Consider the following 27,208-nt stretch of genomic DNA (forward strand, 5'->3'; position numbering starts at 1 on the left):
TGAAATTCTCAAGGCTACTCTGAATAAGTGACCACAATTATACATATACACACACATGTATATACCTACTGAACTCTGTAATGAGCTACCCCTCAATTCTAGTCATGTGTTTTACTCAGAAGCAAGGAATAAGAGTTGAGGGTATCTGGCTTCCAGCTTTGGTTCTGTGGTTAACTCTGTGACTTTAGAAAAGTCATTTATTTTTCCTAGCCCTCGAATTTCTCATCTGAGGGAAGTGGATTGCATAGATTTCCAACACTTCTCTTGAGGATATGCTAGTTGCATTTCTTGGAAGTAGTGTCTGTGGGGGGTGTGTGTGTGTATCTTGTGGGTGTGTACGTACACATACATGTCCACTGAATATGAAGTCTCTGATGTACTAACAATAAAGCTTCTTTTGAGAAGCTTTATTGAGAGATATTGAGAATTCTCTCCTCTTTGGCAAGAGGAAGCAGACACAATGAGAGCCAGCAGTAGCCAGCTTCAAGACCCACTGGTTCAGACAGTCTAACTATTAATCTCTATAGTAGTCTAGGATTGTTATCAAACTTTTTTTGGGGGAGGGGCATGCCACATGTCTTGCAGGATTTTAGTTCCCTGACCAGGGACTGAACCTGGGCCCAAGCAGTGAAAGCACTAACCACTGGCCCACCAGGGAATTCCCTTCACCAAACTATTAAGTCTATGCTGCACTGAAGGAAATAACACTAATTCTAAGGGGTTTTAGATGTTGAGTCGATTCCCAAATTTGCCTCTTATTTCAACAACATTCACTGGAGTTATTCCAGAAATTGTTACTTTTTTTAAACCAAAAAAATTCACTTCAATTGTATTGTTTAGCAAATACAAAACTGCAAAGTAGGACAGATGAGAGTAACCCAAGAGTAAGCTCGCCTGGTGACTCTTAAGTCTTCAAGTAAGCCAGGAATGAATAGTGCATACGGCTTCGAGGCATTTTGCTTTGTTCTCTACTTCAGACCTGTATTGTTAACGGGAGGAAAAAAATAGAAAAGGACAGAGTAGATGGACAGTCTCTTCAGTTAACATGTGTTGAGCTTTTCCAGAATGCCAGATTCTGATGCTGACAAACACTAGCTTTTCAGAACCTAGGAGAAGGTAGTTTCTGATCTCAAAGAGTTTTGTGGCCTGTTATAATTTATGCTACCAAGAACCTGGCTTTCTTTACTGCTATGAGGAATCTGAGGGTACCTGAAGAGTCCACCTGCACCTGTACAAACCCAAGTAACAAGGATACAAAGTCATCACCTCTTCACGTATGGAAAGACAGTACCTCCATCTGCCCAGCTTTTGGATGACCTCAGTCCCTCAGCTTCTTGGCACAGAATGGATGCATAACATTCTCCCACCTCCATGTAAGCAATTTCTCTGGAACTATGCCCTGATAAATCATCCTGTGACTCTTCCCCCTTGACTTCCCTTGTCCCCTCATATAAAGCCCCAGGTTCCTGTTTTTGAAACTCTGTGATAGTTGCACAGAAGGCACAAAATCCTGCTAATTTTCTCTCCCAATTTAACAACAATGTGACTTGGTAACCCCTTGGCAATCGACGTTGGTCAGGATTTCCTGGCAGTAAACACTCAAGGACAGAGAAAGGAATCAGCAGCCCCCACCGTCATGCCAAACCATTCCAGTTTTTTACTTTTTTAAAAAAAGATCCCTTCAGCATTTTCAAAACGTTGAGTTGGCAGAGGAGTCTGGGTATGGACATGCAAATGAATCCCAGGTGGGTTTCTTTTGTTTTTCCTCTTCATAGCTGATGTTGCTGTTTTTTTTTTTGCACTTTTGAAGTCTGCATAGATCCTTTCAGCTCCTGTGTGGATCTATCAAGCTGCAGGAGTGATCCAGATGTGATCTGCCCGGAGATCTGCCTTTCTTTGCCACCCATTCACCAATTATTAGACTGCAAACAGTTAACCCGCACGTTTTTAAAAATTAATGAATTAATGTTTTTGACTGCACTGGGTCTTAGTTGCAGCATGCAGGATCTCGTTCCCTGCCCAGGGATTGAACCCAGGCCCCATGCATTGAGAGTGCACAGTCTTAGCCACTGGACTACCAGGGAAGTCCCAACCCATACACTTTACGTTGGGATTCCTCATACAGAAACAGCAGAAGATAGTGGCCCACACAGTTTACAGATGGCTGAACTCTGAAAACCACGAGGGGAATTCGGCCTGTGGAGTTTATCTCGAATCAATGACTTAATAGTATACTTCTGGTAAAATGTTCCACATAAAATGTACTTCACTTGCACACTTCTGTCTTCTCTACAAGGCCTTACATGCTCTATTAGCTTGCAGGGTATCACCGCATGATCTGCCATTGTCAGAGGAACCATATCCTCTTCAGATTTGGTTTTAATGGTTTTACACTTCTAATCTGGGGCTAACAATGTATTTATCTTCAGACACTATATCAAATGGCTAGATAAGCATCTCTGCTTAACAGGAAAGAATGCTTACCTACAATCTAGGGCGTTATCAGGGTGAGATCCAGGCTTTGTGGGGCCTGAAATGTACATGACCGTTGAGTACATTTACAACAACTGTTGGGTTCAGTAATACAAATTATAAGAACAAATAGCTCAGGCCCTTCCCTGAGCACTGGAAGGGGCTCTATGCAAGGGAAGAGGCCCTGAAGCTTCATTAGCTTCATGGTGAATCAGCCTCTGGCTGTTATAAATGCTTGCACTTCTACAGACCACAAAAAGGTCAGAATGGAATGAAGAAAATTGCACTTGAACACAATGTTTCTCCAGGGAAACAAAATGATTTCAGTCAGAGGAAGCTAGTTTTCTTTGGAGAGATATATCAAATGTAATCTATGTTGATATATTTTGATTTTCAAAAATGGCTCCACATATCAAAACTGGGATGGGGTTAAGGGTACTGTTTTTATAGTTAATTAAAATTAGTTCTAGAACTATTGCATACCTCCTATGTATAACACAAAGATCACAGGAAAAGCTGGCTTATTAATGAAGACAAAGTAGAGCAATAAAAGTTTACTTTTTTGAATGGAGAGATAGAATAATACTGTTTCTCAGCAGTCCAACATCAGCATTTTAATACATGAGTTGTTTCAGTGACTATACATGAATGCTTTAAATTTACAGCTCCTTTTGAATAATAAAATGGCAACCAAGGGAAGACAAATGAAAAAATCAACTGAGAAAGCAGGGATTATTCTGGTGATGGGCTTCCCAGGTGGCTCAGTGGTAAAGAATCCGCCTGCCAATGCAGAAGATGCAGGTTCGATCCCTGGGTCGGGAAGATCCCCTGGAGAAGGAAATGGCAACTCACTTCGGTATCCTTGTCTGGGAAATGCCAAGGATAGAGGAGCCTGGCAGGCTACAGTCTTCGCGGTGGCAAAGAGTTGGACATGACTTAGTGACTAAATAACAACAGCAACAACTCTGATGATATCTCCAAGTTGGGAAACTGAAATTAGTGAAGTAGACAACTCTACACTCTCACAATCACTTGGTAACTACATCAGAGTTAAAACTGGCCTGGAAAAATGGTGATCTTAGTTTAGATCCTGGTGGTCTTAGGTTTCTTGACAGATTAGGGCAAAGCCTCAAGGAAGAAAAGTGAATTCTTAGGGCCTTGTCTTCTTCATCTTCTCCTTCCTTTTTATACTTTTGACCTTTATCCTCCCAGGCACACATGGTTCTCCTCAATTATTAGCTCCAGTGGATGAATGTTAATCCAGATTGCATTGGTTGGGTTTCCTCAATTTCTTTCTGGTTTCTCCTCTGTCATTCCTATTTCCCTCTTGTGGAGAGCCATCGGCTGTAGAGAACTAACAGGTAGGTCTTCAGGAATAATCTGCAGCAACATTCTCTGACTAGGTATGAATAAACTGAAGCTAAGAGACTTTCTAAAGTCAAACAGCTATTTATAGCAAACCCTGAACCAGATCCCCTCACTCATGACTAATTCTTTTCTCTTTCTGCTACTTGCTACATGACTTCCCCACTTGTGCTTTTTTACATAAAATGACAATTCTAGGAGGAACTGGGGCTTCTAAACTCATCTATGCTGGGGTCTTGGCACAGGGCCTTTGAACTCTTTCTTCCTAGAGATGCCATTTAAGTGCTAAAGACTGAGGGCAAGAGGAGGGGGCGACAGAGGCTGAGATGGTTGGATGACATCACCGACTCAATGGACGTGAGTCTAAGCAAACTCTGGGAGATAGTGAAGGACAGGGAAGCCTGGCATGCTGCGGTCCATGGGGTCACAGAGAGCTGGACACGACTCAGCAACTGAACAACGTGGGATTGAAGTTAAGTTTGAAAGTCTCTTCACTGTATCTTGTTTCCCTGCATGGTTTAGAGATTGCAGACAAAAACTTAATAGGAAGAAGTGTTCACACTTCAATGACCCAGCACATACCCTCATCTCCTAAAGAAACATCTATGGCTGGCCAAAATGTTACTCAGCTGGCAAACAAGCATACTGACCAACTAGGTCTAATTATTAAAGATGAAAAAAAAATTAAAAATGCTTTTCTTCTTGACTATATAGAACATTATCTTCCAAATTTATTGTCTAAAAGAAGGCCATTTGTTCAGATCTATTATATCTTTAGTGATTCCTGACAGCACTGGAAATAAAGAAATTTATTTTTAAAATGTGAATCCATAGATTAATGATTCCAGGAGCCAAATTTCTTCAATAGCAATCAAAACAAATCAGTACTACCATTCTGCTCCTTATTTATACTGCAGTTCCCAAGGCTCTTTTTCTCTGAGGGTCTGTCTGTCTGGTATCTTCCTTCTCAGGGGAGCAAATTACAGCTCACTCAGGGAAAGGAGGAGAGAGACCACACTTTGTTTAGCTGGTAAGCATAGGATTTAAAAGGACAGATATCTTTCCAATAGTTTGAGTTACTATATTTGACGGCCCTTGTAAATTTTAGGATGCAAACATTTAAATGGGTACAGAACTGTTTTCACAAAAGCTTATATTTCCATACTGGTTTTACTATTCCTTGGTTTCACATTTCACACACTGTTTAGAAGAACCATTTTTATGATGGCACCAGTTTGCTCCTGCAATTATAAAAACAGTGACTCCACATATATGCATTATAAGCAGTGCGATGCTTTGGGACCCAAAGTCCAATACAGTATAAATAACAAGCTTTATTCCTTATTTGCAGACAGAGTGCAGCCAGGAGGGCCTCACCATCCCTCAGATATGGAGTGAAAAGCTGGCAGACACACCAAGGGTTTTTCTATTTATTGTTTTATGACAAACCATGGCACTGAAAATGGTTTTCTGAAAACCACTCTCTGTTTATTTTCATCAACAAACATGGGATCATGTGACAATGATACACCCACTGTGATCATCACAGCAGGGTAATAGTCAAACACTGGGAACTTCCAAAGTCCATTCAGTTCTCAGGTTGCCTTCAGGAGACACAGCACCCTAGTTCTAGCATATTCGTGGTTTTAAGAGTTCTGTAGATTCTCTCAAAGGGGTCTGGGCAGGAATTAGCCATTGACAGGGAAACAGACCATGGGGAGAGTCAGTTACATTTGTATTTGAGGGTGGCTCAAAGGTCCAGTGCTCCTAAAGTTTCTTCTCTGATGTCCCACATCCTGTGATTCCAATTCCCCATCTTCCCCTAAACCCAGAGCCTAAAGTTCCCAAATATTATTCTTTGAGGAAGGACAGTGAAAGTGGGACCATCAGATTCTAAAGATATGAGGTCTAAGTTTCAAAGATAGGAGGGGAGCCCCTGGTGGCCCACTGGTTAAGAATCCATCTTGCAAAGCTGGTGACACGAGTTCTATCCCTGGTCAAGGGACTAAGATCCCACATGCCACGGGGTAACTAAGCCCACGCGCCACAGAGTCTGTGCGCTGCAAGGAAAGATCTCTTGTGCTGCAACTAAGACCTGATGCAGCCAAATAAATAAGCACTTCTTTAAAAAGGAGCATTTAATTGATCTGTTCATTTACCTGTTCTGCATGGTGCCAATGGCACCAGGGAATAAGAGACAGAGGAGAGTTGAGTGGGGAAGGGAGAAGCCCTGGTTGACCTGGAGGCAAATGCTAGAGCTGGGCCTGAAAGACTAGCAGGCGCTTCACCAATGAGACAGAACAGGCAATGGTTAATTGGAGCAGGAAGATAAATTTAAAGAATAGCCTCTTCAGTAAAGCCATTTCCTTTTCCAAAGGTTCTGGGTAACTGGTTATCCACTATGCAAAGCAGCCTTCCCCCGGCTTGGCGGAACCAACTCTAATGACAGCAGTTCCAGCGGGGTGTAGAGTGAGCCCCAAATCGCTCTACTGCACCAGCCGTGGCCCCTCTTCCACATCCCCCCATCCTCTCAAGAGTCCACACTTCTACAAAACTTTTCCTATCAATGCAAATCTTCACTTTCAAAAGTCCTGGCCAAGAAGAGATAACGTAACAGCCCTGAGATAGATGCTATCAAATGAATAACATGACCACGTAAGATAAAGAACAAATCTCTAGTCTCACTGGAAATCACATTCTGATTTTATTTTTTTCCCCTTCCCATATTCCTCTCTGCACTATTTCTTTCCACTAGTGCTTAATTTGATTTTGCAAGATAAGGGGAAAAGAGAGAGCCAAACAATTCTATTTCAGCTTTGTGTAATCAGAGGGTGGATTATTCTAATTTGGCCCAGTCTCTCTTTCCTTCCCAGATCCTAACAACAGGCAATTCTGCTTCCATCCAGATTTTTAATGATGTCCAGGTTGGTGAGCAAATCTTGGGCTAAAGGCCTTCTGATGAAAGTCCAGAATTTCAAAGGACATAGGCAGCAGCTTTTAATTCAATTAAGCAAACACATTTTGAGTAACTATTATAGACAAAGCACAGTCTTAGTTACTATAGGGGGAAACCAGTAATTAAGCATTTTATGGCCCTTTCCCTTAAAATAGCTTAATATATATTTACCCCATAAAAGTTTAGGGCTTTCCCCCCCTCAACCCCCGTAAAATCCCTTGGAGAAGGGAGTGGAAACCCACTCCAGTATTCTTGCCTGGAGAATCCTATGGACAGAAGAGCCTGGCAGGCTATAGTCCACGGGGTCACAAAGAGTCAGACACAACTGAGATACTAACATTAATACCTCAGAAAGAGCCTTGGTTCCCTGATGGCTCAGATGGTAAAGAATCTGCCTACCAAGGCAGGAAACCCGGTTCAATCCCTGGGTTGGGAAGACCCCCTGGAGAAGGGAATGGCAACCCACTCTAGTACTCCTGCCTGGAGAATTTCATGCACAGAGGAGTCTGTCGGGCTACAGTCCATGGAGTCGTAAAGAGTCAGACACGACTGAGCAACTAACACACAAAGAGCCTACAATTACCTTCATTTTAACTCAAAGATTTAGAGCCAAAGACTCAATTGCCGTGAGCTTTTAAAGTGATTTATGGTGAATCAGGCTCTGGACCTCTCAGTTAACACACGGAACAGGATGCTGGCCACTGGGAGTGTAAATTTAAAATCTTGACTACTGGAGAAAAAAAAATTTTTTTTTAATGCTTTCCTCTTATCTTTCAGGTACTATTAAATTAATAGGACTTCTGGTGTGGATTGTAGGTCTGGATGGGGAGATAAAGAGAAGGTGAGCAAGTAGTTCCTGGAGACTGAACGGCCGGAGGCAAACTGTGGAGTAAACGGTGTGCTCTGGGCTCTCCCTGGTCCCCAAGCCTCTCCCAGCTCAGGGTCTCCTGCCTGGCTCCCTGTCACACATGAGGCCTCAGAGAATGGGCGCAGCTGCCGAACCTCTATGTAGCCAGGCTGCTCTGACTTTCCTGTTTCTCTAACCTTTAAAGGAACACAGTTTACCTTTCATAGTAAAATCAGCTGGGCTGGGGCTATCCACGTTTGTTTTGCTGTGCCCTCATTTTCTCATTTAAAGAACACACAGGCTCCGCTTTTTGTTGTTTACGCGCTAAGTCGTTTCTGACACTTTTGAGACACCGTGGACTGTAGCCCGTCAGGCTCCTCTGTCCACGGGATTCTCCAGGCAAGGATACTAGAGTGGTTTGCTGTTTCCTCCTCCAGGGGATCTTCCCGACCCGCAGATTGAACCCAGGTCTCCTGCATTGGCAGGTGGATTCTTAATCACTGAGCCACTAAGGAAGCCCTAGACTCAGCTTTATCATGATCTACAACCTGTTGCCTGCCCTGTGGAAGAGAGGAGCTCCTCACTAGAATTCAGGAAGAACAAAACAACACAAGAAAAATTTCCTGACTGTGAAGGTATTGGGGCACCAGAACAAGGTGGGAAATTCCTGCTGTTCTAAACATTCATAAAAATAAACCATCACTTAGAATGTTTTCCCAAGATGAAAATTCTTGGGGATTTCACCACACAGTGTCTCTGTCAACCGGGCCATTGTTGGCCAATGGGCAGGACTGGCTTCTGGGAGGAGAACAAAAGAGGATAATCATAGCAGCTACAAGGTAGTATGGATCTTGAACATAATGAATGTGCAAGATTTTTTAAAAACCTGTAAACAGCTGGATATAGGTATAATACTGTTAGGGTACCAGCGATCTCTCTGGCAGTCAGGAAACCCACTGCCTTTCTTGATAGTTGGCTTTTTATGCGGTCAACTGCATAAAAGGTTTTCTTTTTCTATTAGCTGATTCTACTCTTATGGTATAGCTAAAAGAAAAAAAAAATAACATCTTGAGATAGTCATCAAAATACAGGAATAGGTGATAAAACTTTCCCCTAAATAGAATTAAGTGGGGAAGAGTTACATATTTCCGTTTATCTGTTCAGTAATTGCACACCTCTCCTGCAGGTGTTCATCTGAAAATAAATGACAACATGAAAAGGCTTTCAAGGGTTGGGACAGTGTCTTCAGAATGTCCTGTGGCTCTTACTACCCTGGAACCTGTTACAGATATTGTACTCAAAACCAGACCCTGCCTGTGAAAACTGTGGTCCAGAGATGGGATCCAGGTCACAGTTAAAGGTGATGGCAGGCCTGGGGCCAGAGTTCAGGCACAGTTATAGTTTGTTTCAACATAATTCCAATGCGCTTTCTCAGCTTGTTATCAGGGAAGAATTCTACTTCTTGGAAAACAGACTCAACCACCATTATCACCCACTCTGGGTTTCCTAAACAGGTCATCAATGCACCTGCTGATGTTTGAGAATCCTCTGTAGTAGCCCAGGCTGCTCAGAGCTTCTGAGAAGATAAAACTCATATACATAATACAAGGACAGAGCTCCCAGCTCCCTGGGAATAATAATCAAGACAGCACTACAAGGAAAGAAAGGTGGTGTGATATCCGAAATATATTTTTATGTCCTACAGAGAACTTCTAAGAGGTACCTGAGTAGTTCTGCACAATACAATCATGGGATCGACCACCTTTTCCAAACCTAGGTCAGGCCCTTCCCAGAGAAAAACAGGGCTGCTTGAAGGCATACACATGTGGCCAGTGATTTTCATGCCAAGAAAAGAAAACATATGGATCCTGAAAGAGCACGGTGGCATGAGGGAACCCTGAGTTCATTTGTTCAAGTTAAGATGACCTGCCGCAGAGTCGGACATGGCTTAGCAACTAAACCACCACCAAGATGACCTGTACCTTTCTACACTATTTTCAAAAATTTTATTAGGAGAGCTTGAAGGAGTTTTTCCCTATTCAAAATAATGTTTATTTACTGTATCTGAAAACACTCTCTTTCCTCTATTTTAGACTCAGCCTGCAGTAGATACCAGCCAACCACAGAACAGTACTGTGTGCGTGTGTGCACACGTGTGCAACATGTTTGCTTAGTTGCTGAGTCATGTCCAACTCTTTGCAACCCTATGGACTGTAGCCCACCAGGCTCCTCTGTCCATGGGATTCTCCAGGCAAGAATATTGGAGTGGGTTGCCATCCCCTTCTCCAGGGGATCTTCCGGACCCAGGGATTGAACTGGGTTCTCCTGCATTGCAGGCGGATTCTTTACCACGTGTGTGCATAACATGGTAAGTCATTTACTCAAAGGGAAAACGACAACAAACCCAGCCACCCCAAACGAAGACAGTAGAAGAGAACTAACTGATTTGTCTGTCGTCTTTCCCGTCAAGATGGCCCTCGCCTTTGCTTTGGTCAGCGGGAAGGACTTTATGTATGAGTCATACAAATGCTTTGCCAGGGCCCGGAGGTCAGCAGACTCTGGGTTCAGTTGGTCGATATCGCTGGAGATCTCTGCCAACAGCTTCTCCTTCTCGGCCTGGGGCATGCGCCCAAACCTGATGGCTACAGAAGAAGAGAAAGGGCAGGATGAATTAGTGCATTCATTCCTGTACATACATATATATATTCCTGTGTGTATATATATACATATATATATATATATATATACATATATATATATATATATATATCTCACAACTTCTTTATCCTTTCATCCATCAGTGTATACTCAGGTAGTTTCCATGTCTTAGCTATTATAAATCATGCTGCAACGAACATGGGAGGGGTGGCAAGTGAATTAGGTTGAGTCTTATTAAAAATATTTTTGTCCTTCAACATCTAAGCGGTGAATTTGCAGTCATATCAGGCTTTTGACAATGAGTAAGGCTTCGTCTCATGGTCAGTTTTTCCACTTTTAACATGTTTATTTTGCAACAGCTGTAGCCTGTAAACGAGACTTGTATGAAAAATAACACCATTGCTTTTCATAAGACTGTTGCCAATAAGTTATGTTTTTCCACCTCTCTTTCTTGAGGGAAAAAAATATGCACATTTGGAGGTTTTGCAGGACTTGGTAATCATTTTATTTTCTAGCTCCTCTACAGTAAAACAAGGGGCAGTCTTATCACCACGATTAAGTAATTTTTAAGTTGGGGGTAACGTTTTTCAAACTATTCGGAGAGGACATTTAAACATTTGTCCAGGTTTCTCTCCAAAGTCAAGATGAGCAAGATACTACGGCGTCATCTTCTGATTCTGAAGTCTTACGTGACATCGTTTAATTCATTCACTGAACACCTGTTTGATGGAAGATAACCGGCTCAACAAACTGGACTAGGGGACACAAGGATGAAAAGGATGTGTATGGTAGATCCAACATATAAAAGAGAGCCTAAATGTGCATGGATTATTCTCTCCCTTCTCCTGTACTGCTTTCTACCAGCCCCTTCCTTTTCATCTAAGCAGGGTTTAAGGTTCTGACCTTAGTACGATCCCTCTCATGCTCCTTCCTCCACCACTGGACTTACTGAAAGAGCTATCATCCCTCACTGTCTTACTCTTTACCTCCCAACCCACTGCAATCGCTTCTTGGCCTTTTGGCTAGGATCAAGTGTAGTATGGGGGCTTCCCTGGTGGCTCAGTGGTAAAGAATTCGCCTGCCAATGCAGGAGAAGCAAGAGAAGCAGGTTCAGTTCCTAGGTCAGGAAGATCTCCTGGAGGACGAAATGGCAACCCACGCCAGTATTCTTGCCTGGAGAATCCCATGGATGGAGGAGTCTGGCAGGCTACAGTTCACTGGGTCACAAAGAGTAGGACACGACTGAGCAACTGAGCGCACAGCACCACTGCAATCTAGCTTTTCCTCATTAAAATTCACCAAAACTTTACTCTTACAAAGGCCCCTACAGCTCCTCTAACGGTCATGTCTAGGGGCCTGTTCTAAGTGCTCGTTCTGCTTGAGCTCCCCAGCTTCCTCCCAGCCCTTCACACTGCTGACCTTCTCCACCCTCTAATTTCAAAAGTTTCTCATGCTGGTCTCTGCCTTTCTGGCTCCCCATACCTTTCTGTCTGCTATTTTCCAGACCTCTGTGACAGCCCCTCTTCCTTCATTTACATTCTGTTATTCCTAGTTCAAGTTTTCTCTCTAATGCAGAAAATGTGGTAAAGACTCCTGCCCTCTCTTCCCTGAGATTTGTATCCTTATTTTTCACTTCTTCCTGTGTCCCTTCGCCTGTGGATGCTGGATGTTCTATAGGCACAAGTTAGTGGCTCAGTCGTGTTTCTTTGCCACTCCAAGGACTGTAACTCACCAGGCTCCTCTGTCCACAGGGTTTCCCAGGCAAGAATACTGGAGAGGGGTGCCATTCCCTTCTCCAGGGGATCTTGCCAACTCAAGGATCAAACCTGGGTCTCCTGCAGGCAGATTCTTTACCATCTGAGCCATGATTTAACGTAACAGAAAATCAAACTTTTCATTTCGCCTTCAAATTGTCTCCTCTTCCTGTTTTCCTTTCTTGATTAACTCACTCTGTCACCCAAACTAAGCACCTCGAATAATCTCTGACAACCTCTCTCCCCTCAGACATGTGATTCATTGGTCATGGCTGTGATGTTTCTTTCAATGCTGCCACTTCTCGCCATGCCCGATGTTTGAGTTCACAATATTGCACTGGCCTCCTGATGGATTTCCTGGACTTTTCCCTCTAACTTTTCCTTTTTTTTTTTTTTTTACTGTTTTCAGTAGTTTGGTTTTTGGCGATACCGGTCTGTTTGCCCCCTTGCTTTCTGAGAATGTGGTGCTTACAGGAGAGGTTAAGAAGCACATAGAAGAGAAAGAATGGGGAATTAGAAACTGGATGGAAGAGAAGGTGCTTGAGTTGGGCCTTCAACACCAGGTAGGATTTTGACAGGGAAGGAAGGGTACAGGAAGCAGAGCCCCAGAGGTGTTCTAGCACAGGGTAATTTGCAGCAACAGCTAAGAATACAGCGTATCTGAAATGTAAGTGGAAAGAGCAGCAGTGGGAGAGGGAGGTAGAGGCTGGACTGTGGGCAGTAATGAACCCCTTGAAGGTGTGAGTACCACAGCCTCTGCCTTAGGACTTTTCACTCTGTTATATCTTCTGAAAGTTATTTGAATTTGGGGAGATTTCCCCCATACCACAGAGAAGACTAAAGAAATAAAAAGTAACATGTTGCAGTTTAAAGTCATTTGCCATTTGGGTTTTTCTTTTTTTGCAATATACACTGGTGCTTCTCTTTGCAAGAAAGATGAGAACTACCTTAAAACGGGGAGAGCCACAGAAATTTGTGAAACCACTTTTCTAGAATTCAACAAGCTGCTAAGAAGTTATTTTGAAAGTTGTCAGCTTTTTTTTTAAATAAAAGAAAAAAGGCATCATTTATATACTACAACATCCTAATCAGTAAAGCGAGTGAAAGTGTATTAGTCACTCAGTTGTGTCCGACTCTGTGAACCCCACGGACTGCAGCCCACCAGACAGAGCCATTCTCTTCTTCAGGGGATCTTCCCGACACAGGGACTGACCTGGGTCTCCCGCATTATAGGCAGATTCTTTACCGTCTAAGCCAAAGATGCTTAACTCCGTAAAGCTAAGGTTTCACTAACTTTTCATATTTGTGAAAAATGAAACTTCTGTCTAAAGTGGATGGAATAGGGAAAACCTAGCTGTTTTCTTTTCTGTGCAGCCCATTCCCATAAAAAAAACCCTGAAAAGGGATTTTCTTAGTCATGTTTGCAATCCTGTAAATGCTAAAGTATGTATCTTTGATACCATGATATTTAATTTCTTTTCTTTTTCACCTTTGCAAGAATTAACCAAACACTCTCTACAAGACTGCTCCTCTCTCTAAACAGAGTAAGCTAATGGTCATAAGAAGGCAAAAGACGACCTAATTATCATGCTTATGATAGCTTTCTTTGATCTTTCTGGAAAGAGAAAATTATACCATCAATACTATAAAAGTTGCACTTTAAATTATTTGCCTATAAACAATAAGCAATAGGAGATATATTTTACATGAATGTGTGTAAGCAACAGAAAATATATTGTACCTAAATACGAAAAGTGATAATTTTTAAAGGACAAATAGTAAATATAATTGAAAGCAAAACTGGCATCTTTTCCTACGTGGTATTTATAACAATGACCTCAAAGTCAAATATTTCTTCATAAAGATAAAATAAATTTACTGCAACATGATCACATCGCCTAAAATGTAATCCTTCAACTGAAAATGTACTCTTGCTTTATGAAGTCTGAAATAAAAAGGAAATTGATAGAATTAAACCAGAAAATTATCCTGCAATTAATGACTGAAGTTGTACAGACAGCAGATGTAATCAGTTGTTAGGAAAATTGGACCAAATTTCTATCCTGTCTAATATAGTTGGTAGAACTGTTCAAAATACATTCTTGCCTTTAGAGGAAATGACCCCATATTAACGATACAAATATAATTTTGTAAACTATTTTTAAAGGGTAGAAGACTTATTCAATTTGTGATTCCCAAATATCTTGATTGTTGCTGTTAAAAAAAAATCTGCATGATGAAACAAAAATTTAATTTTCACAGATGCTTTGGAGTCCTCATAGATGACAGCTGACTTCAAATATATCTTCCTACCAGATCAGTTTTGAGAGAGGAAAAGGTAAAAGAAAGAAAAAATAGGGCATACGGTGACATGAGACTTCAGATTTATTTTGATTACTTTGACATTTTATCAATATATCTCTAAGCCCATAATAACTTTTGAAAGAACTGATGAATACTTGACAAATATAATACTACCAAGTTACATCAAAAATTTGTTTTGTGAACCAGTCAACCAATGAGAGCTAAATGGCGATTAAGAGCTATTTCTTCAAACAGGGCTATCTCCCATGATTGTACTGAGTTAGTTCTACAGTTCATGAAAACATGGGTATTCAACAGTCCTGCCCTTAAGCTGACACTCCTAATTATAAGCTTCACTTAAGATACAGGTTCAAAAAAGTAGAATGTTTTACTCTCCTATTGAAGTTTTGTGGAACTTGAAAAAATACTTGCTTAATCCACAAATTGTATGCTGTACAAATTCAAGGATAGGGTTCTGCTCATTTCAGCATAGTAAAGAGAAAAAAAAGGACATATATCTATGTCTGATATACCACTAAAGTTCCACATCCATAAACCAGAATATTCTCACATTTAAAGTAGAAACTAATGTTTATAAAATAGATATCTAGTAATAATCTGCTGTATAGCACAGGGAACTTTGCTCAATACTCTGAATGCCCTGTACGGGAAAAGAATCTTAAAAAAAAAAAGAAAAAATGGATATATGCATATGTATAACTGAGTCACCTTGCTGTACACCTGAAACTAATCCAACTTTGTAAATCAACTATGCTCCTATAAAATAAATAGAAAAATAAAATAGAAACTATTTACACATATAATTCTATTTTTAATACTATTAAAGCAACACAAAAATTAATCACAATTCTCACATTACATGTGTTTCAGAATACTACAGTAACTTTCATTACCGCCCAGACTTCCCAGTCTTTTCTCCCATCGTGGCAAATGCCCAACTACAAGAGAGAAGGATTCACACTTAAAGCTGAACAACTCTGACCTAACTGAGAAACGTTTTATTGGCATGCAATATTCTGAAATCTGGCAATCTGTGGGAAAACTGTACACGTTTTCAGCCACGGCCCTCGGGTCTATGGGTCTAGCAGCCACAATGAGAAGTATCAAGTGCGGGGCACAAAGTGCTCACTTACCATTATGAGACATCCCCACAGCAAGGCACTTCTGAAACCGACAGTACTGACATTTATTTCTACTTTTCTTGTGGATCCGACAGTTAAGATCACACCTATCATAAATAAGTTTCAATCTGATTGTCCTCCGGAAGAAACCCTACAAAGGAATATGGGGGGGGAGAAAAGAAGCAAGTGTTAAGTGTTTGTGACAATGGCTTAAAGCCACTATGGCCTGAGTATTAGAGACTGCAGGCTCTTGACACATTCCGTCAGCGGTGACTTCAGACAAATCACTCAACTTCTCTCAGTTTTCTCTGCTATAGACTACAGAACCAGAGGATCTCCAGTGTCCCTTTTTTAGCTCTTAGTGACCACAACCCACTGATGTCATTCAGTGCATCTTGGCCCCACATCTGGATTTCAGCAAGCTCTAAGAAGTGCTCTGGATTTAATGTAATGCAAATAAAACACCATGTAATCAGTTCAGTCTCTCTGTAAATCATTCCAGCAGCATGCCCTAACCTTATAATTGTGCTAAGCAGTTTGGCAAACTTAGAGTCATTTCATTCTAAAACATGAGCAAGGCCAATAAAAATCCACATGTGGGTAATTTTTTTGGAATTCTCTATGTTGCATAATTTCCTACAAAATTGGTTTCATTTATTTATGCATTTGAAAGAGTGTTCTATAATCACTATAGCCTACAAACAGAGATAACAGAAAATAACAGGAGAAGTAATATATAAGTTCTCAGAAACTTGACCACTATCTCAAAATAGCAAACATGTCAATTTGAGGCTGAATTCTGCTATGTTTATTTTTGAAAGACCTGAAAAAATTCTAAGAAGAAATGTTTTCTAACTCCCTTTTGTTGTTGTTGAGACTATTCCTACTCATTTCTATTGCATTCATTTTCATGAAACTCACTTTTTAATTCTTTCAAATTTATCTGGCCCTGTTTGAATACAAAAAGCACTGAATTAGGATTGATTTTGCCACTGACATGCATTTTGACTTTCTCCAGATTTCTACCTTGAACTCTAGATAAGTATGTTCAGCTGTTTACTTGACAACTTCACTTGGAAATCTAACATTATCTCTAACCCAGTACAACCACCACTGAAGTCCTGGTCATACCCTACGAGCTTACCTCACTGCAACTTTCTCCATCTTAGCTGTCACAACTTCAGCCCTGAAGGCACTCTCAACTTCCTTCTCTCACGTGGAAAGCTCATGCTCGAAACATACAATCGCCTGTTTCCCTCACTGCCTTCAAGCTGGGTTAACATCTCAATGTCTTAATGAGGCTTATCTACCTTATTCAATACTGTGACCTGTCCCTGTCCCCACCTCTCATCGGAAATTCTTCCTCTCCTTTATTCTGCTCTTACCCACCATCTCCCTGCTCCATTAGCAATTATGACTTCCTAATGTACCATGTAATTTAGTTATTTACGCTTATTTTCTGCCCCTCCTTCACTGCCCAACTATAATTCTGAGCACCCTGGGGACAGGGATGGCCTCTTGTGTCCCTGGATGTAACCCAAACACTAACAATAGTGCCCCATTAAAATATTTTGTTGAATAAATATGTGTCATTTAACTTCCTTTCTGGGCCATCTCTGATATTTTGTGATTCTAAACTATGACTGAGATATTACAAGGTCATTGGCACACTTTTTTCCTTACAGTTTTTGAAGCTATCTTATTAACTGTAATAATTACAAACATGTAGGAAATACATGTAACTGTGAAACAGAATGGGCTCCCCTGCTGGCTCAGATGGTAAAGAATCCACCTGCAATGCCAGAGACTTGGGTTCTATCCCTGGGTTGGGAAGATCCCCTGGAGAAGGGAATGGCTACCCACTCCAGTGCTCTGGCCTGGAGAATCCCATGGACAGAGGAGCCTGGCGGGCAACAGTCCATGGGGTCACAAAGAGTCAGACATGACTGAGTGACTTTCACTATAAAACATAAGATAATTATCACACATGAGCCCATTACTCAACTCAAGATTTAAAATCATAACCAGCCATGTGCATACACTTATGTGTTCTTCCTTTATCCAACTGCTGCTCCTGTGGCCGCGTGACAATATAATCATAACCCTAATTTTGAGCTTATCATTTCCCTGACCTTTAAAAAAACATGGCTTTATCATACAGCCTATAAACTAAATAATACATTGCTTAGGTGCTTGATTGAGGGCTTTATTAAGTAGTATCATACTACATATAGATTTTGCAAACAGATCTTCCTCTCTATGGCTTACTATCCTTGAAGAATACTATTTCAGTCTTTTTTTTTAAACTTGTAAACCTTTTCATTTTGCTCTCATTCTTGAGTCACAGGGAACTCAGTTTTTCCTCTTAACAATCTGGATTCCATTGTCTCTGTGCTTTGATTGTTTCTGTTGAGATGTCTGTTGTCAACTGACTTTGGTTGCACTTAATTCTCTTTGTTTTTTATACTCTGCAGTTTTATTGCAGTGTGTCTAGCCATGGATTTCTTTAATTTATCTTCTTGGACATTTTCTCCATCATGGTTTCACTTGATCATTGGTTCTTGTACTCCAATTAGGTGTTAGACTTTCTTTTCAAGCCTTCAATATTTCTGAATTTCTCTTCTATATTTTTTATCTTCTTGCCATTAATGTTGATCACAAAGGTAAACATCAGAACAGCCAAATAAGATGACAAAAAAAACTTTTGCAATGGAAAAAGTAAGGGAAAGCAAACATTTCTCACCAAAGTTCATCAGTGAAAAGAGTTCTGTATATTACTCTTCATTAGTAAAGAAGACATATTTTTAATATTCAAAGATCCTATGAATCCTTCAAGAAGTAAAAGAGGCTTCAAATTTTAGCAGATTCCAGGTGGGATATGTTCTTTAAGACATTGGTGCTTTCATTCTTAATAACTTCTTTGTACATATCTTTCAGTTTGGTAATCCTTTCTTCTGCTGTGTCCAGTATGCTATTTAACCCTTGCATAGAATTTTTATTTCAATGATCGTATTTTTCACTTTTAGAAGTTTCACTTATTTTCAAGGCTGTTGGTCATTCTCAATAGTCTATTATTGTTCATTCATTACTATGATTCTGCCCTCTATCTTTAAACAACTCATACGTAGCTGTACATTCTGGATCAGGCAGTTCCAATATCTGCATTCTTGGGTAGGGGTGGAGAGGTCTGTTTGCATGTTTACCTCTGATGAATGTCATCAAGCTAGCTGCCTATTTATGTACTTGCTGATATTTTATTTTGAAGTCATTTCTTGACCTTAAACTGTGAGAATCCTACAGGGTCTAAATTGGGAATTCTTTCTTCCAAAGAGAATTTGAAGATTCTTCTGTTGGAAGTCAGGACTGCCACTGACTTATGACTATTTCAGACTCTCTTGGGAATTCTGGCTCAACTCGGAAGCTGGGCATCTATCACGAGGAAACTCTGCCCCTCCAAGCGTGCCTGCAGCTGCAGTTCAAGACCTAGGATTGTTTGTTTGTTTTGCTACTAATGTTTTAAGAGAGTCTTCCCTACCTCTTGTGAGATCAGCAATATCTCAAAGGATATGTCCTATGTAGAGTATGCTGGAAAGGTAAACCTCTTTAATTCTCAGAGGGTTCTAAGACACTTTGAATATTTAAAAGGCATTTCCCCCCTGACTGATTCACAGAAGGCTAAAGTACAGAACTGGTGCCACTGTTAAATACTGTTGAGAAATCTTGCTTTGATTTTTGCCATTGGATCATATATATTGGATCATATATATTTCATGATATCTTTGGCTGCTTCTCTGAGTTTCACTTTTAAAACCCAATACTAGTAATTGAAAATGCTGCTCGGCTATCCGACAGGTCCCAGAGTACTCACTTTTTTGGCATGGTTGGAGGTGAAGACTTTTTAATAAAATAATTATGTTTTTTAAGTTTAATGTTTATGTGATTTGTTTTTTGTTTTGACCCCTATGATGTCTTTCAAAGAATATCACATTTTTTGCAATGATTCCAATGTTAAAGGAGCATCATTCTGTATATCGTATATGCATTGACCACACACAGAAAATCTTGAACTAAATATATACAAACGCTAGCACAAGCTTGGAACTGCTTTTACTTAAAAAAAATTTTTTTAAGACTAAGTTCATGATAAGCAACTGTTTTCTTGTCATCTGACTTTTTCAAGAAACCTAGAGAGGAAGATACAAGGCTCTTACTTAGTGTTTTTTGTAAAAATTATTTCTTTACTTGATGAATGAAGCAGGCTTCCCCAAAATTTTCTTCACTGCCAATAAAGAAACACTCATTTTTATTATGTCAGTGTCCATAAAATGAAGTACAATTTCAACAGCTCACAGTTCTGATCACCATGAAGTCTATGAACTGGTGTGACGGAGATGCATCAGTCACCATAAATTGTTTTGTGTATATTTTTATTATAAAATCTTCACACTTGTTTGTGAGAACATAAAGCCTGTTTATTTCTTCCTTAAAACATTTTCTCCAACTTCTCCTTCATTGCTTTACTAGTAACAAAACTTCAGGTACAATGAGGCCTAAGAGTGGTATTTAAATTTTACAATGAGATTAAATGCCCTGTGTCGGACCTGCAGTCAGCTTTAACATGAAACTATATGGCCCACAGAGGCTGAATCAATGAGCTGCCACTGGTGCATGGGAATATACTAAAAACTCTTCCTGAGGTAGGAATACAAAAATACATAGAAATATAAAAATAGATTATACAGTATTGTATGGTAGTGTTTCCTTGTATCTTTACTAAGTCTATGGTTCTAAAATGATCTTTCACTACAGACACAAAAATATTATGAACCCTTTTAGGGAAAAAATAAATGTTTAATTTGTAAGCAATCAATGTCAGCTTTGCAAGTTCTAAAGTATATGAATCTTTCATTACTTACAGGTTATATATTACCTAAGTCTGTAATAGTAATAACTGAAGAATCTATCACTGTTCTCCTATAATCCAAATCTCAACTTTTTATTCCTGTCTGAACTTTGGCAAGGGTCACCAACATAACCCTGTTCCACTGGCATGTAAATATGTTTAAGAAGATCTACTGACAGCTATCTTGAGCAATACAGCTATTTTTTTTCTATTGTAAATCAGTTTGTAGGTTTGTGGTCAACTGTACTTTAATTATGGGTATATCCCACATTCTACTGAAATGACAAATGTTAAATTGCCAAAACACCTTTTTTTAACTCAGTCTAACACACATGTTAATTTCACTTTCACTGAGTATTGTTGGTGAGCTAAGGCTATATCTTTTTTAAGTTTATTTATGGCTGTGATGGGTCTCCATTGTGGCGTACTGGCTTCCTCTGGTTGCAGCAAGCAGGGGTTACTCTCTAGTTGCAGTGTGTGGGCTTCTCCTTGCTGTGGCTTCTCTTGTCGTGGCACACAGGCTCTAGGGTATGTAGGCTCAGTAGTTGTGGTGCAGAGGCTTGGTTGCCCTGTGGCATGTGGGATCTCAGTTTTCAGACCAGGGATTGAACCCATGTCGCCTGCATTGGCAGGTGGATTCTTAATCTCTGGACCACCAAGGAAGTTTCATTAAGGTGGTATCTTTGATGACTGATGGGCACTGGTCTAACTGGTCTAATGATGGCATTCAGAGTGTGGCAGCAATTCTGTTTGACTCCAAAGTACCAAAGAAGGAGTGAGCATGTCTTCAGCCTCATTCCTTATAACAATAGTTCTCAAACTTTTTGGTTTCAGTACCCCTTTACTCACCCAAAAACGTTGAGGTTTCTAAATAGTTTTAATTTATGTGAGCTATACCTATTGACATTGATCAGACTAGAAATAAAACCTGAGAAATTATTATGTACAAGAACGTTCAGGTCACATTCCATCAGGCATTAGAACTATGCTACCATTCCGTGTTATGTAGCTTCTAGAACACCCCACTTACATTCCTGAGAGAACGAGAGTGAAAAAGGCAAACAAGTTAATATTATTATGAAACTAGTATCAACCTCATGGTTATCTTGAAAAAGTCGTAGGGACCCCATCCCCAAACCACACTTTTAGAACTGCTGACATACTTGGAGAAGCCAAATTATATTATTCCTCTTAACATTTTTCTGATTCTTATCTTTCAAATGGGCAGATGCCTATCTTCCCTTCTAAGGTTAGCAAGACCTTCTTTGTATTTTAGTCTTCTTGTTGCTGTTGTTCAGTCACTAAGTCATGTTCAACTCTTGGCAACCCCATTGACTGCAGTGTGCCAGGCTTCCCTGTCCTTCAGTGTCTCTCAGAGTTTGCTCAAATCCTTCCCCGCTGAGTCGGTGATGCTATCTAACCATCTCATCCTCTGTTGCCCCTTCTCCTTTTCCTTTCAATCTTTCCCAGCATCAGGGTCCTTTCCCATGAGTTGTCTCTTCCCATCAGGTGGCCAAAGTAGTGGAGCTTCAGCTTCAGTATCAGTTCTTCTAATGAATATTCAGGGTTGATTTCCTTTCCTAGGAAGTCTGTAATCTTTATTTTGGATGGTTTGCAAGTTACTGGAGGTCACTATACAATACTGTTAATTTTCTTCTACTGCTTTTTCCTGTCTGTCTCTGGTAGGTGAAGGACTCCTCTGGAATCATCATGTTTTAAGTGTTAATTCTCCGTCTCTGCCTTAGAACATTTCTGTTTGTAACTAGAGGGCACTTGAGTTTTCTCCTCCCTCTTTTCTCTTCTTTTTGCTACTTTTCTTCTTTGCTTGCTTTGATCTTCTCAGTTTTTATGCCCTCAGAACTTAGCTTTAACACTATAAGCAACTGCTGACAATATCTGTCTTTCAATTTTTGGTTGATTGGTTAGTCCTTAAATCGCCATTCAGTTTTTAGCTGTCCTCAGAAATGTTAACTCTCCACAAATATCTGATGAATAGAATCACAGTGAAACTATTTGCTTAAAACTTCTAGTTTTCTAACTGCTTTACCAGCCCACAAAAAACAGTAATTGATTGTGGAAACTTAACAAACCATACTTTACTTATCAATATAAATTACCAAGATGATCAAAACTAGGTGATTTCTTCAAGTACTTCTAAGAATTTAGCCACAATTTCCTCAAAATTACATAAAACTAACTGAGTAAAATGACAGGTTCTTACTATTCCTTGAGAACATAATGATTTCCTATAAGGTTACAGATATTTTAGTTTGGTTTCAATCACCGAATGAATGAATTTTCATGTTTTAAATGAAAGCATCTCTTGCCAGGAGTCATTTGGAATTTTAGACCCAGAGATGAATCAGAAGCCCTTTGGCGAGCTACTCTAGCCAAATTGTTTTATACATGAGTGACTGAGAGCTGAAATTCTCATGTGATTGGTTAGGGATTGTGGACAAGTGGCCAGGTAACCACTAACTTGTCTCTTTCACTTTATTAGGTTGCCTTTAGAAAAATAAACTTTTGGATTGAAGAGGCTTTAGTGATCATGTAAATCAACACCATCATGTTATAGATGTGAAAACTTAGGCAGGATATGGTTAAAAATATAATATATACAAAGGCATCTTGTACAATATCTGGTGTATAGCAGAAATTCAGTAAATATTAACTTCCTTTTTTGGCTCATGGTCTAGTTAGGAACCCAGATCTTCCAACCTACCTGACTGCTGTCATGTATCTTCATTCTGAACAAAAAGCCCTACTGATGACTGAACTTGATCTTATATAAGCAGCATTATTTTATAAGGTAAATACTTATCAACAATTTATTCTGAGCCCTAGAGTATGTAATAAATACTATTCAACTACTATTTTATTCATGGAGCCTATTAGAATTAATTCTTTTAAAAGACTACATTTTAAAACATGAGTAGATTAACATTTTCTCAATAGTTGGGCAGAATATTACTAAATGAACTTTCCAAAATAGCCTTTTTCACAAAGAAGGAGGTGAAGAGAAAGGGTATCTTTTTTCCAAAATAGCTGTATCTCTTTGCCTAACCATAACACATGGTTCACACTGATGCTGAATAAGAAAACATACTGCATCAGTGTAGGAGTCAGAAGGTGCATGTATCTGCCACTTACAATGGATGACCATGGGAAAATCTCACTGACACAAGATTTCTATACCTGCAAAGTGGCTATAAATAAGCTCAACCTTATAGGACTGTGGTAAGGCTCAAATGAAGGCTATCTATCTATCTACATATACAGAATATTACACGATATAGTGGAAAGAAAAAACACTAGGAGATTCAGGAAATCTGGGTTCTGTTCAGGGTCAGCCCATCACTGTCATGCTATGTTACCTTGAACAAGCAATTTCTTTTTTTGTAATCTGCAAAATGCGAAGGTTGAATTAGATCAGCACTGCACAGGACCAATTTGGAAAAAAGGAAGTGAGGCACAGTAGCCTTGCTTTTTAACGATTTTCTTAAGTTTTCAAGTATATCATCTAAAGAATGGGTTTTACCAAAGATATTTAAAAGTTTGACAGCTTTGTCTCAATTCTTTGCCATCTGTTTGCAACAGGAAATGAAAACCTAGGTACAATTTCAGCAAATTATTTCAAAAATGATCTTTTTTTTTTTTTTTTTTTTTACCTTGCATCCTTCACAAGCATGAACTCCATAGTGGAATCCTGATGCTTTATCCCCACAGACCCGGCATTCAATGGCCATGAGGGAGTTGGAAGGCTCTTCATGAGGCTTACTGTACAGCTGAGTCTTTTCAGAATAATAAGGTGGGGATACAGGCTCCACTTTGATTGCACCTGTATACAGAAAGGCATGAGCAGACAATTATCACAGGAAAAACAATGCTAAATAGGCAACAGGGCATGTCGTTATAGTACACCTTAGTGTCATATTATTATTTAGGTTAGATGCACTATGGAACATGAAAAGGACATAGGAAAAAGTGGGCTTTGTAATCACATGCAAGTCACAACGCCTCTGAGCCTCACCTGTGAAAACAAATAGGGAAGGGAATTAAGTTTGTGGTTCTATGACCCTCCAATACCTCATGATACTAAAGTTCCCACAGGAAATACATAATATTTGAGATCATGAAGGTTATTTTTCTATGGGCTGTATTTGGCATTCGTGACAATATTAAATTATACATTTCAACTTAAATATTACATTTTAGAAGTGTTTTTAAACCACTCTTGCAAAGGAAACACAAAAGGAACTGAGAAGGTAATGGTATGCCCAGCTTGAGGGTCCATGAAAAGTAACATACCAGGTTCTCATCAATGTTGAGTCAGAAAACATGGTTTGTAAAATGATCTTTGATAGAGAGAGACACTTTGGAAAGCAAGCACTATCTTTCTGCTGGTCAGGATCAAGCCTATTAAATTTCCACATTAGACTTCAACTGAAATCATACATGTAAATATAACCAAGTATATAATTTATCTTAAAAAAATCTAGAAATACAGGAAGTTCTTACTTCTTGTAAAGTAATGGCTGCCAATTACATGGTGGTTGCTCTGGAAAACCAGCATATCAGCAAAGAGATAAAAATCAAGGAAATAGCATCACAGAAATTTATCTTATCTTGAAAAGTGCAGTTTTAGTTTTTCTTGATGTGAACTGCATTAATGGCATGGAGATTTATCAATAGTCTACAATGTCAACATTCAAATTTCTGCTGAAAAATAGTTTTCAGTGTAAGCTGTTCAAACTGCAGAATTAGGAAAGTTGTATTATAGTAATAGTGATTGAGCAATAAGTTATAGGAGGTAATAAACTGTTATTTATCTACTTAAAAGTAGAAACAATGAATCAAAATTTGGGGGGGATGGACATTTAGCCTGAGATACAGCTAGCAGTGTAATCATGCTGGAGACTGTCCCTGAGAAGGAAAGAAGAAAAGAAAGACAGGACGGAAGGGGAGAAAGGAAAGATGATCCAGGGTGTTCACACACTACCTGCCTTTTTGGTCAGTTACATGTGTGTGTCAGCTCAGTCGCACAGTCATGTACTCTTTTCAACCCCATGGACTGAGCCCACCAGGGTCCTCTGTCCATGGGATTCTCCATGGCAGGAATTCTGGAGTGGGTTGCCATTTCCTCCTCCAGGGGATCTTCCCGACTCAGGGATCAAACCCATGTCTCCTGCACTGCAGGCGGATTCTTTACCACTGAGCCACCTGGGAAGTGAAAGTGTTAGTCACTCAGTTGTGGCCAACACTTTTTCCCAAGAACTTGAGCCTGCCAGGCTCCTCTGTCCATGGAATTTTCCAGACAAGAACAAGGGAGTAAGTAGGTAGCCATTCCCTTCTCCAGAGGAATCAAGGATCGAATCCAGGTCTTCCACATTGCAGGCGGATTCTTTACCATCTGAGCCACCTGGAAAGCCCTTGGTCAATTATAAATGCTTAGTATTTCATGGACAAGAGGATGAATAAATGAATGGTAAATGTCTTCGCCACAGCCACTAGTCCTGGGAGCATTTACCCTACTGTGGACGAGAGATTAGTCCAATTCTAGTCTCAACAGTCTGAAAAGTGAAATAAACCTCATACTTTGGTACTCTTGGAGCTTCAGGTCATACTTATAATCTGCAACCATCGGGTCAGTTCTTGGGAATGGAATGTCCTCGTAGTGCGGAGCGGAAATGCTGGAGAAGTCAACGGTGGTGAAGGGCTTGATGTCAAAGGCATGGGAGTGGTCATCCATCATAGAAAGGTCCACGGAGCTGATCCCAAAGTTGGTGGGCCAAAACGGCATCTCTGTGTCAACCATGGTAATTTCTGAAACAAAGAAAAGACCAGCTGTGACATTAGTCCTGAGGACTGGGCAGTCTTGTGAAGATATACAGAAAGGGAACAGAAAGAGTCTCCAGTTAAGATGTCACCTAGGTGATCACGAGGAGAGAAGCAAACACAACCACCTTCTTAGCGCCATCCACGTTGCTGAACTAACTGAGGGAAGTCATCCTTTACCTGGACGTCACGGTTGAGGACCCTCTAGTAGTGTCAGCCTATACAGCGGACCCACACCAAAGTCCTACAGACAGCCCTGCTCTTACAGCGGGACAACTTTCCTAAGGGTATCTGGGAATGGGCTTCTTGCTTTTTCCCAGCGAGCAGAGAGCTAAAGAATGCAGCTCTCACAGGCTAACTCTTGCAAGAGGTTAAAGATTCTAGTTGTGGTCTTTGTAAGAAAAACAAAGTGCCTTGAAAACACAAATAAGGGGACGAGCACTGTGAATGTGCTTCAGTGGCTCCAAGAGGGCTCATCAGGCTACTGTGTGGGTTCGCACATCTGAATATCTGCATGAATCTGTGCTATGGTACAAACCCTATGCTGCTGACAGTTTGGAGCTCACATTGGGTCTCAATGACATCCAGAAAACAGTGTGCACGCATAGTGACAGGGGCATCTATCAAACTGTATCTTTTGTTCTGAATTTCAGCTAAACCTACCTAACCCAGGACACATCATTTACTTTGCCCATCTTCAGTCTGCTTACTTTATTTTTCTCCAGCCATTTTTCTTAGAATAAACCACTTTCCTATCAAAAGACACCTCTCTGGTCTCACCTGCAATATCCACAAATGTGGGTTTATCAACTGGTTTCTCATTATGCTGACTGCAAAGTTCTTCTGAAGACCAAAGTAAAGGTTGACCATGCTAAAGGTAGTGTATATGCTGCTGTATCAATACCAGGAAATAAAAATAGGGATGCAAAACATGTCTGGGTTGCAAGAAAAGTTGTTTGCTCATCATTTTAC

General features: G+C 40.1%; 1 protein-coding gene and 1 non-coding gene across 9 annotated transcripts in view; both read right to left on the minus strand.

The window, feature by feature from the left end:
• Nucleotides 1–27,208, minus strand: part of PPARG (peroxisome proliferator activated receptor gamma) — a 172,007-nt gene that overhangs the window by 66,804 nt on the left and 77,995 nt on the right. For all 8 annotated transcript variants that reach the window (XR_014064367.1, XM_081526370.1, XM_081526372.1 and 5 more), the window contains 4 exons: nt 25,997–26,224; nt 24,070–24,239; nt 15,511–15,649; nt 10,083–10,282 (listed from right to left, as the gene is read on the minus strand). Coding sequence is in view for 7 of the 8 variants with exons in the window: in XM_081526370.1 (XP_081382496.1) it covers nt 10,083–10,282; nt 15,511–15,649; nt 24,070–24,239; nt 25,997–26,216 (729 nt within the window). In the remaining variant the exon portion in view is untranslated. Of the gene's footprint in view, nt 1–10,082; nt 10,283–15,510; nt 15,650–24,069; nt 24,240–25,996; nt 26,225–27,208 lie in introns of those variants that run through there.
• Nucleotides 2,012–2,084, minus strand: TRNAE-CUC (transfer RNA glutamic acid (anticodon CUC)). Its single transcript has one exon. It is a non-coding gene; the product is annotated as a tRNA-Glu (tRNA).

Source organism: Giraffa tippelskirchi, chromosome 9, assembly GCF_054371585.1.
Source record: "Giraffa tippelskirchi isolate mGirTip1 chromosome 9, T2T-mGirTip1v1.2.pri, whole genome shotgun sequence".
In the NCBI taxonomy this organism is placed as follows: domain Eukaryota; kingdom Metazoa; phylum Chordata; class Mammalia; order Artiodactyla; family Giraffidae; genus Giraffa; species Giraffa tippelskirchi.